This window comes from Thermobia domestica, chromosome 2, assembly GCF_964235325.1.
Source record: "Thermobia domestica chromosome 2, izTheDome1.hap1.1, whole genome shotgun sequence".
NCBI lineage: Eukaryota > Metazoa > Arthropoda > Insecta > Zygentoma > Lepismatidae > Thermobia > Thermobia domestica.
Window position 1 is genome coordinate 121,871,036 of NC_137455.1, and position 12,766 is coordinate 121,883,801.

Genomic DNA, 12,766 nt, shown 5'->3' on the forward strand with positions numbered 1-12,766 from the left:
ACTCCTCTTTGAAAATAAGTGAATACGTGTTCCCATGCTTTTGAAACTTCTGCTTCTAAGAAGATTAACGAGTAAAATTACTATAATATTTACTCAATATATGAAAATAAACATAACATCGAGATCGTCTCTCCTAGCATCACGGAAGAATTCCCGAACTGTTTCGAAAGTATTATTGAACGTAGTTATAACTTGGTTCGAAGTGGGTTTTAGGACTGCGGTGGCTCAGTGGTAGAACGTACATTTCTAGTTCGATCTCCGGTCGTACCAAGTGGGCTTTGTGGTGGACAAACATCGGAGGCGTAGGTTTTATCGGAGTTCTTTCGTTTCCTTCCACTTTATTCATTCCACCATTTCATTTATCATCATCATCATTGTCTCCCTTAGCCTTCGTGCGTAATCGTGGGACATAAAACCAGAAATTTCACTTCATTTCGAGGTGGGTTTATATAATGTCTTTCATTAAAATGCAAGGAGAGAGGGCAAAGGAGGATTCAGAAATGTACCCAAAAACTGAATATCTCACAACCCGCTCACGTTAGGGAGATGAAAGTTTGTATATACGAGTAAACTCCTCGTTAAATCAGGCAGACACGTGTTTCACTGTCTTTTGGAATTGCGCTTTTAAAGACGATAAGGAGATACTTCCTATATTTTTCTCAATTTATAAAAATGACATTGAGGTTATAACATTTCACATCAAGGGAAAATCGCTCAACCACTTGATATAAAGTTTTGTATGTAGTACTTTACTTGGACCAAGCTTTTATGATGCTATTTTCATTAAAAACCATATTCCAATAGGGAAGGGGTTTTAAACATATATATCCCAAAATAAAAATATTTAAAAAAATATATAGTTGCTGTTGGCAACTGCGTCCCACCATACTTTATTTTCTCTAGGTGCACTTTTTGAATAATGCAACCCTACTTACTCTGCTGGTATATGCAATGAGTCCAGATGGATGAATGCAGAAGCTTTCGTGAAATTGTTAGAACATTTCATTAAAAAATGTGAGACCAACTGCCAAAATCTCGTATTCCTTTTGATGGACAATCATTCGTTCCATATCATAAGAGCAAATCATATTAGTCTCTTAGGATTTCCTTCGCACAGAAGCCACCACATGCATCCTTTGAATGGTCTATTGAATTGTTTCTCTGTATGGTCTATTGAAAATTGCGTATAGCCGTGCTTGTGATGACTGCTTGATTGTATATCCAGGAGAAAGCATAAGCGTAAAGTATGTTGCTGCCATATTCAATGTGGCATAGCCACGAAAAATCACGCAGTAAAGGGTTTCATTGTTATAAGGTTAGTGTCATTAAATTGTCAGATTCTGATTTCGAGCCATCATTGACAATCGAAAAGCAATATGTCCCTGAATTTACAGCGAACGAAGCAATTAAATGAATACCACAAAACATTCAACAACTAGAGTGTCTAACTCAGCACCTGCATCATCTGTCTCAGTAACTAAACTGAGTATTGTTGTACCTAAATTTTCTATTCCAAATCTTGCTCCGTCTGTCACACACACACACAAACTGAGCCTGCATCAACTCTTGCAGAACCTGATTCCTCCACTTCTGAACCTGGACCATCTCATGTAGACTCTGAACGCTCAAATGCAAATACCATACATTGATCTACTACCCCTTCTTCCTAGAGCAGTTGAAAAAGTAAGGAAAAAGCGAAATAAGTTACCTTCGTTGCTTATCACCAGCACTCCTGTCAGAAAAACTATGGAAGAAAGAAAAGCCGAGAAAGAAGTGAAACAAGAAAAAGAAGATAGGCCTACCTTGAAAAAAGAAACAAAGAATCGAAAAGAAAAAACTCCTCAGAACAAAAAGAAATGTTTTAAGGATTAATTATCTATTGACACCTCTGACTCTTCCATATCATTAACTTACATGGACGAAGACGATGACGACGATGTTATTGGAGAAGAGGTTTGTGTAGTACGTAATGAATGTGGTAAAAATGAAACGTGGTACTTCTGTAATGTGTGTCAGAATTGGGCCCATGCTGCTTGTATTGGATTGTCTACAACAGAGGCCAAAAATCAAAGCATATATCTGTGAGATCATATTGTGCTTGTGTTCATATTATTGTATTTAATTTATTAGTGTATTCTGCAAAATGCTGTGTTTGAAATAAAATAACCAATTTATGTATATGTTCTTGTCTTCTTACCCATCTATGAAAGTAATCTTACTCGCATGGGAGATAAGATGACGAAAATGATACGAGGTCGATAAAAGTAAAATGTCATCGTAACTTTTGAATTTATTACCAGCAAACAATTAGCAGTGTAGAAATAAACTAACAATATTGCTCTAAACATAAAATCGAAAAATTTTCCGGGCCTCCAAATACATAAATCCCGACCTGGCTCCCCCACCTGAATCTTAAAAAGTGGGAACTCTTGAATCCATATTATCTGCTAAGAGACTCGCGAGAGAGACGTCTAAAACAAACGATAAATTGTATTTTCCATTGTATCACTGCCCACGACACTGCTAGTCGGTACATCATTCGCTTTCCGTTCGCTCGGCGATGGCTCAGTTGTTATAGTTACAAAGATCGCTTCTAGATGGCAGCAACGTGTACTGCAGACGCGTACACACAAGAATTAAATGGGAAAAAGAAAGTTGTAGGACGAGATTTTATAGCAACAATTCCCATCGCTCAGGATCATGCAAATCAGTAACGTAGGTTTGTGTTGTGGCGGTGGATGTTGTTTTGCTAGAATAGTGCAGTTTGTTGATGGTTTGGTGAAGGTAAAATGCTAAAATACTTCTGTGTGCAGCAATTAAGCTGCAATTATTTGTTGTGAAGTGTGGAAGGAGAGCTGTCAAGCAGTCAGATTTCTTTAAAAAATAACAGAACAACAGGTGAGCGAGCGAATGACTGACATGGCGAGTAGCAAAGGTTCGTTCGTTCGTTTCGTAGTGGTGTAAGTGACCCGGTGACTGTGAGAAGTGTCAGAAAGTTTTTAAGATTTCTGTTCGGGAGTCGAATAACAAGGCTGGGATGCTGCGAGTACGGGATCATGTTTGGTGAAGAATGAGCCTCGATGTTGATAGCCTGGTAAGTAGTATTTGTTGTTTGTCAAACAAATAAATAAAGAAAAAAAAATATTTCTTTTCATGGATGGCTGATCTTTTTTCTTCGCGTGAGGTGAATAACATCTTACGTTTGTAAGGTAGAAAACCTTATTCTCAAAATTTATTGTTGACAACTTCGGTTAACGGTAGATTTCAATATTTAGGCCTATCAGGATTGTAAAAGAAAAGAATATTTTTAATCCAGATTTTTTAATATAAAAATATCATTCACTTTTGCGCAAAAGAATAAATTTATATTCATGTCAGAATATGAATGGACTTTATTTTTACTTGAATTTATTTGCTGTAATCGAATGAAATTTTACCTCAATGTCATCAGAAGACGTGAATTTTATTAGCAGACAAAAGAAAAAGAGAATAACTTGTAAACTATTTACAATTAACTTCTTGTTTAAACTATGAAAACTAGGTGTGAATACTTGCATTTAAAACATAGGTACAACGAAATATTTGTGCACTTGTAATTTGAAAATACAATATTTTAAAAATCAAAATTAGAAACGCCTTTTCCCTCTCATGAAAAAAAAAAAAAAAAAAAAGTAAATTTCTTTGTAGTGAAATATCCTCTCTAGCGATACAAGTGTTTTTGAAATCTTGACATACATTGCTTACAAAACGATTTATTTATCTATGTATTATTTCTGTTGAAGATATAAAAACATGTGTAATGTACAATTGAAATATATCTTACGACATACAGCACTGGCACAAATCCCGGAGGATTGAGGGGTACATGTCCTTCCAATCTTGGAACAGGGGGGACTATCCCCCAATAATCCGATTTGAAATGTGTGTTTTTTTGGGGAGAAATGTGATGGTTTGTGTCCGATTGCCACTTCATCTACATCGCTTGATAATATATAATAAACAACTAGTTCACATCAGAAATCAGATTCATCTACCGTAATATGATTCCCCCTCCCCCCCCAGAATAAGCCTCAAATCTGCCCGCCTCTCAATGTTGAAGACGAGAAACTCTGCTCCGTTGATCCTTCACAGCATTGTTTTTGAACTTCATATTTTGAACATTGCTTAAAAAGAAAAAAAAATCTTACCCGTCTTCCTCAATGTTGAAGACAGATTTGCGCCGATGACACAGTATATACATTCCATTTCCCTTGTTTAGGCAACATTAACATGTTAATAAATATTCTCCGAATTCTATATGGTTATCGAGTTACCGTTAATTTTAAATCCTTATATTCTGACTAACAAATGAGATTAGATATCAGAACATGCTGAAACACGTTTTAATTTATTTTAAATGAAAAGTATAAATGCCAAATTTCATTTTTGTAAATCTAATAAATTTCGAGGCACAGACATTTAGCGAACTTTTTTTTTTTTTTTCTCGTTCAAATATCCAAAAACGCTGAAACACGTGTGTTTAATTTTATACACTAAATGAAAAGTCCAAATATTGAAAGTTCAATTTGAAGTCTAGATAGATCAAATTCCATGCGTCTCACTCAGTGGTTCTCAACCTTTTTCGACTGACACACTTTACTGAACGTTCAGGACATCGTGATGTACTTGTTTGATATGCTTATTATTATTATTATTATTATTATTATTATTATTATTATTATTATTATTATTATTATTATTATTATTATTATTATTATTATTATTATTAAATTTTTAATCCTATTTTATAATCAGCTTTAATCTTGTAATGTGAATATATTAAAACTTCTGACAAGGGTCTTAACCTACTAATATTCATTCTATATCACAAATTTTCTGGTCTGTTTTAAATGATTGTATAATAGTCTTAACATAGTGCTGTATTTTTGCCAATGAGCTGTTCACGGCACTGAAAATAAAGTTATTATTATTATTATTATTATTATTATTATTATTATTATTATTATTATTATTATTATTATTATTATTATTATTATTATTAATATCTATTATAATAGTGAAACCAAATAGTTTTTATAATGACTCTATATGGCACTGAGCATTATTTCTACCGCTGGAGGTGTTGACTGGGATAATCTGTTTCGATTTTAATTAATTATTATTAAATTCTTCATAATTTTTAAATTGTAAAATTTCGCGACACATCTTAGAGGACTATGACACACCAGTGTGTCGCGACACATCGGTTGAGAACCACTGCTCTAACCCTAAGGTATTCCGAGATATGGGTATCTTATTACAATAATTGAAAACTCCACCACACCCTTTCACGTCGAATTTCAGAAATGCTTCTGTTTCTAGCTTTAGGAGTTTGGTGTAGGTGTTGATCAATCAATCAGCTCCTGTACGTATATAGAGATAAAAATTCTGTTAAGTACACCTCGTTTTGCATACTGTGTAAAATGTTCAGGAAGAAGAACTATACAGAGTAGGGAATAGTGCGTTCTCGTCATGAACGAAAAATCTCATAACTAATTACTCTGACATAATCAAGACTAAAATTCTATCTGAAGCACTTTCTGTCACAACAAGATAATTACTTTTTCAGTCCATTTGAGTCCAATACCATCACCATATTCACCCCGTACCGCATGCCGTGTCATATATATGGCACATATCCTTTTTTTCACTTTAGCTTTTTTATGATTTATCAAAGGAGCCAAATGACTGTTTTGTCTGCTGTGTGACATATTAACGTGTATGAATAAGAGATTTTGGTGTCATCTGGCATGTTCTTTGTGAGTTGTAATTGTGTTAAATATGGCACTTACTTACTTCTCGTCGCAATTAAGTGAAAAATCTAAAATTCATGTTTTAATTCATTTTTCAAGTTCCCATATGAGGATTTCCAATACAGATTTTTTTTTCGCTAAAAGAAAAAAATCATGCCGAAAGGGGTTAATAGTTTGAAACAAAATATGGATCTAAATTCACGCTTAAAAGATAGTCAAACATGGGTGAATAAATATTCGTTATGTATTGACTGCCTTTGAACTAAAACTAGAAATCATGTTGTAATTTACGAAATATAATAATTTAGAGAGTGGCCCAGTGGGATTTCCCTCTCGGAGCATCGAAATATTTCCCTGGAGGTAATCCAATTGTGCTCAATGTAGATTCCCAATATTTTCGTAATACTACTTTTCACCCAAAGTGCATTGAAATCTCCTCCTTCCCTGAGAAAAACTTCTGATTTCATCAGTATTAGAGGATGAAATTACCTCTCCAAAGTTGTAGAATCCCCTCCCCCCCAAAAAAAAAGTGCTGGACAAAATTTCGTTATCTACCCAAGTGTTCAACTGTGCTGACATGTCTACAGATAAAGCTATACAAGAACCTTCATATAAATTTCTTTCCCTTGAGCTACGAAGAGTGCATAAATGAAATAAGTGTTATTATGTAATTTTAAAGGAGTGTCCTGAGAAGAGTGTGAAGTTGAGTGATTTCTTATGTAAACTTGAAGTAGATGACATTGAGCAAGATTTTCGTACACTGCGACATCGAGCTGCTATATTAAGTGTATTTACTGTTCATAACTGCAACGTTAAAGGGTTATTGTCAAGTGTGGCACACATGCGTACAAAATTAAGACACTAACACATGGTAACTCAAATTCGCCTTGTTGATATCAATGGGAGGCCCAAGTGAATTGAAATTTTCCCGCACAGGAAATACTATTAAACTCTGCTACCATGCATCCAATGTTTTATCCAGGTATGTTAGGTGGGGGGGTATTCACTCCCAAACTTCTAGAATCTTCCCCCAAATTCTTGAAGATATATATGTAGATGATGAATATAGTCTCCCCTGTAGATTTTTAGATTCCCCCCTCAAAGGGAGGGGAGTAAGTCAAATACCGGATGCATCACCTAGAAGAACTGGACTTCCTTCTTTTAAAAGTTAAAATGGTGTTTTAAAAATAAGTAGTGTTAAGATTTAGTGTATCATGAAAATGTTCCATATCATTGACTGAACAGTATGCACCTTTAGCTTATGAAAATATAATTAATGCAATAATTCTCCGAGGTTTTTGTATGGATGGCGGATTCCCTCTTCAAGGGAAAATATCTCTCTTTTTGTGTTATTTCAACAAGACGAACCAACAAGAATATGTTTTCTGTCAATATATTAAGCAAATAATTTGCTCCCAGTTTGTAGAAACTAGATAATATTTCCAAGTGTTACAGCCAGTAATATTTTCCCTCTCTGAATCTTTCATCCTTTAGCACAAAACGAAGAGACAAACCTTCCGAGGCCGAAAGTTTAACTTGTGCAAAAGAATTATTAGAATTGTTTGAGACATTTTGCTGTCCACATCTCATATTGAAAGAGACGCAAAAATTCAATTCAGTCAACCAATCTGCAATGATGCGCCCCTCAGTGGCGGCTTTAACGAGTAGGCCGGGTATAGGCACGGGCCTACCTAGAAATCTTGAAAAATATTAAACGCTAACAGATACAATAAAGAGTAAATATATTTTCCACTATTTATATTAATGGTAGATAGTTGTTTAACAAATAGCATCACCCACTACTCTGCCCTGTTAAGCGAAAAGGCCTTATCTCCATTTCACATACTTTCGAGAAAATAAGCAAAACGCGTTTTGGCTTAGGCTGTACGTTCAAATTTGTTGTAGCTCAGTAAAACGTTATTAAATATATTTTCACGATCTAAAATATGTGTGGTAATACAGTTAAATATTTTTGCTTATGAATTGCCACTTAAGGTCTTTTGGCTTACTTTCAGTTACAGTTTTGAACATAAGGTAAACACTCATGACGTCATTACCCCCTACTTATTGGTCAAACCACGTCAATTTCCCTTTAGATAGATGCAGAATTGTACAACGAACATTCCCATACCAATATAGCGATTTAAGAAAAGTGTGGAGTTAAGGTCTTTTCGCTTAGGAGCAGTACTGTAAAAGTAATTTCCTACTATCATTAATCAATCAGATATGTGTATGTATTCATAATATGGTCAGAACGTATATTTTCATTCAATGGTGGAGGAAATTTGATACCTTCAGAGTTGAGTTCTTTTTTCTTTCTTCAGCAAGTGCTCTCTTTAATAGATTATCTAGTTCAGATATTCAGAATTTACCCGGGAAAGTTTATCTCGTATCTGGTGGGGATTCTCCTGGACTTTTCCCTCAATTCGTCCCTTTCCTCCAATAAAACTCATCTCTCTCTCAATAGTTCTTCATGGACAGTAATGCTTGGGAGTCCAGTTTTCAGTTTAATAAATAGGCCTAAGTAAATAAATAATACAGAATTTCTTATATTTTATCTGTTTCAGTTACAAATTCAAAAGGGGGGAGCTATTTATTGCTAAGTCAGTACCCTGAAAAGAGTTTAAACGAACTGTATGTTGTAAAACAATACTGTAAATTATTTTTAGTGTACGTAGAGTAGAAATTGTTATTTAACATGATGTACTGTAGAAACAAAAATAACATTCTTCTTAAATTCCAATTGCATGATAATATTCGTAAATATCAAAATATGCAGTAAGTCGTGTTAAATAATGACGTATTTAACCAACATAGACTTGACTATTAGTTCACTGTTTTACTTCGAAAGTTGAAGTTCTAAGGTTCATATCCCACGGCCGACTGAAATTTTTCCAAGTTTGTTCAGTTCTACCAGGTGAATGTTTTAATATATATGCATAAATTAACCAATATTTCCCCAAAATTCCTTCTGGTCTTTATTATGAACTGTATACAACGCAAATTTGCCTTCATGGTTGTATCTCTATGTTAATAAATAAGAAAATTAATAAATAACAAAAACAGCATTGCTCTCATTGTATGTACATATTTACATGCTTTTGTAGATGTATTAAGTGTGAAGATAAATCTGATTCAAAAACAGCAAATTCTTGCAACTTAAAAGAATGCAATAAACTAGAAAGTTGCATGTGATCGCTTTCGTCTATCCTTTCTTCTCCGCGACCTTGATATACTTTGTGACTTTCCAGGTTTGTCATTTGCAATTCAAGGCAAAGTGGATGTTTTATAATTTCAAAATACGTAAACGGTATTACTTTAATAACAGTTTTTTTTCCTTTGTACATTTTGTATTCTCTTCCAAATTATTCTGGACAAGCAGTGTTAGCATATCTTTTGATAGATAATCAAATAGTCCTGGATTCATGGCTTTGCTAATAATAATCTATAGATTTTTCTAGAGCATTTGACAATATGCGTCATGCAACTGAGTAATAAAAATACGTAGTACTAGAAGGAATATTACATGATTCGTTTTTTGTTATAATTCAGTAATAAATATCATAAAGTACAGTCACCTTAATATAAATGAAAGACGTATGACGTTCTCTTCGTCAGTAACTGCAATTTGTAAACGTATTCTATGTTAGAATTGATATTATTTTCCTAGTATAACTCATTTCAATCTATAGGCTTCATAAATCTATAGTACTAGTTTTCCATGCTGATGATATTAACATTGTACTATAAATTGTTTCATGAAGTACAAATAACTAATATAAATGATTGCTTACGGACCTTAGTAAATATAGTGGAACGTTTCAGTCTACAGTGAAATAACAGTATTTAGAAATTTAATAGAGGATTAAACGACGTCTACTTTATCATTGGTAGATTGCAAGACAGTTTATCATTGCTTACTCTATACAGTACGAAATTCTATGCTCTTTTTAGTTACGGAATAGCATTTTCGGGAATTGCATAGACCCTACTAATGTAAATACAATGGTATTTGCTGTATTCGAAATATCTTATGTTTGTAGCATGAAATATACCCCATCATGTAGAAATACACATAAAAAACGTATACGTTTAAAATAATGTTACGTTAACAGTCCCACAGTTGTATAAGAATATAATATTTATAATGAACAAAAAAATATTTATTTATTTATTTACAATTTAAATACATGTATTTATAATACAAGATAAAAATCAAAACATGTTTGTACGAGTTAGACAAAGATTACGCAAGTGCTTGCTCTAATATTTATCCTTCATGTAGATTATGTAATAAGCTGTTCAACAACCTCAGAAGTACTCAAAACATAAATAAATTTAAATGTTAGGTATTCAATTTGATTGGTAAGCAAAACTTATTATTTTGTATAACAAGGATATCAGTACCACAAAAGTCTGATTTAAATATAGAAAAGTCAGTTTTATTTGTCCATATAACTATTTTTTTTAAAATTATAGTCTTATGTATCATAGCATCATAGGCTGTGGCCTGTATTTACAACACAAATAAATAAATTTATATTTATTCTATTTTATTGTTTTATATCATAAGTACCTCATTTTTCGTCGAGAATCATGGATAGTAAGTGTAAGTGGACTTGTGTAAGAAGTAGTTACACACATTCTTCCAGTTAGACGTGACCAATGGAGGAATCTGTCTTCCTTCTCTATGCAGGTATGACAAAAAACAATTTCCAAGTTTTTACACAGAGAAGTAAAATTAAACTCAACGAAACTACGTGATGAATAGTACGTACATTTTAATTTGTAATTTAGTACCAATTTTTGTCGCGGTTGATGAACCAATAAGTATCAAACAAGATGTGATGTTTTTAAACAGATATAGAGAAGTGACCAGAGGTTTCTGAAGCGTTGTTTACCACGATGGACAAACGCTTATTGATACAATGTAATGAACACATTTCAGCACGCCATTTGAAAATTGTATTTAAAAAAAAAATGATCGAATAACTACAACGGACTGTTAAATTTTCTGAGATTATGTACGAAGAATACGCTGTATATATAACTTTGTATAGTTATTTTAGCACTGATTCCATTGTTTCTAAAGGTTATTAAGCACATTCCAAGTTACATTACGTAACATCTGATGGAAATTGATAGATACTGGGACCTGATGCTTGCGGCTTGATTGCACTTTCATTGTAGAGCTATTTTACACGCTTAATATTCCAATACATTAATCGCAGAGACTGCAATGAATCTAGGGTTAACGTGTTTGGTATTTATAAAACGGCAAAATATGCTCATATCTGTCTTTTCTCAGTTTAGAACACTTTTAAATAATCGCAGGTAGATATATTCCAGCTTGTTTCATACCTAACGTATGAGCAACAGTAAGGGGCTTTGCACACAAACCGACAAAACTGTCGGTCATAAAATATCGAATTTCAGCAGACTTCTATAAACTGGGACGTGATCCTCATGGGTTGCATCAGGGTTGCCAGGCAATCTTCTCTTAAATTGTCACAGGTGTTTTCTTTTTCTTGTGAGAATGAGCGCCCACAGTTAATCACTTGAAGTCATAAGGCGTAATTTGGGAAGGGCAGGAGCAGTTTCCCCTTTGAGTCTGAGAAATGCATGTTGAAAATTGTTTATTAAGCCATTTAAGCTCCCCGGGTCATTTTTGACCCAGTATCATAATTATCCAATGGGAGATCAGCAAAAAGAAATGACACTAAATTCACCAAGAATAGGTCGAAAACTATATATTTTCCAAAATAAATCAAAATACAAAACAAAAAAGATAAGGGCATTTATAGGTTAATATATTAATAAAAACGTGAAACTCTTTGTCGGTAGACATTATCCCCCCCCCCAATCTCCCGGCAAAATCTGAAATGACGCTACTGATTTCGAGAGAGCATAATAATCGGAACTAAAAAATTGCACTATAAACAAGGTGGCATTTTTTGTTATGATTAACCTTACGATAAGGTGGAATTAGGAGCTTCATTTCAAATTTGACCAGGGAGGAACAAGATGCTCACCGACATAAGAGTTTCCGTTCTTTATTACTGTGTCAGTAAACAATCAATTAAAAAAAAATATGTTTCTGATGCTCAGAGGGACAGTACAATCTATTAGATAAAAATTGAACTTTCAGACATTAAAATGTACACTTCATAACATACAGAAGCTAGTTCGTGGGCAGGAAACATTTTTAGAATAATAAGTAATTATCATTATTATCAATATCATTATTAAGCATCTAAAAATTGTAGTTTGAATTATGAATTCTCAATCAGTACAGTCGGCCATGAGATTAAACTAAGAACGATCACCACGGCATAGAACCTATTAAAGCTCTTACGAACAGAGGTGGAAACTCTTTCCGTTTCCATTTCCATGTACACGCTGTTCGTTCACCTCAAAGTTTACTTGGCGCTAGTTGGGATCGAACCAGTGACTCCACGCGCCAGAGATTTGGTTTTTACCACTTAGCCACCAAGTCCCCGACCCTGAAAACTCTTTCCCTTATAGGGCAAAATTCGTGTCCTATGAATCACATACATTCAACATAGATTTTGTACTTTGATATACAAGTATTTCTTTTAAATCTTATTAGTATGATGATAATGTTAATTACCTGGCAGTCGTAATTCGTGTCCTATCTGTTACTAAATTTTATCTCTTAGTAGCTTATTACAGTAATCTCTGTGCAACATATTATACAGACATTCTTTAATCCGTACTAAGTTTATCAGCTTCTCTTCATCCATTTTAGTCCTCAACAGAAAGTTACGAACTGAAGGTGACTATTTGGGCACATATTCACATTTCGTAGTGACACCTACACATGAAACCGACTTCGAAAATTCGAACAGTGTTCGTCGGAATGGACACAACCATGTAGCGCAGTGTCTGGTGTCGTAACGTCATTACATGCAGTGACAAAACACAGAAGAACGTTTTGTTTCATGACATGCATG

At 33.8% G+C, this 12,766-nt stretch overlaps 1 protein-coding gene across 1 annotated transcript in view; it reads left to right on the plus strand.

Moving 5' to 3' along the window:
• The first annotated feature begins 2,621 nt into the window (after positions 1–2,621).
• The window catches only part of Rgl (Ral guanine nucleotide dissociation stimulator-like), a 225,841-nt gene continuing 215,696 nt past the window's right edge, over positions 2,622–12,766 (plus strand). The window contains exon 1 of the mRNA XM_081745578.1: positions 2,622–3,094. Within this exon, the coding sequence (XP_081601704.1) occupies positions 3,071–3,094 (24 nt within the window). The 5' untranslated portion in view covers positions 2,622–3,070. The remainder of the gene's footprint in view (positions 3,095–12,766) is intronic.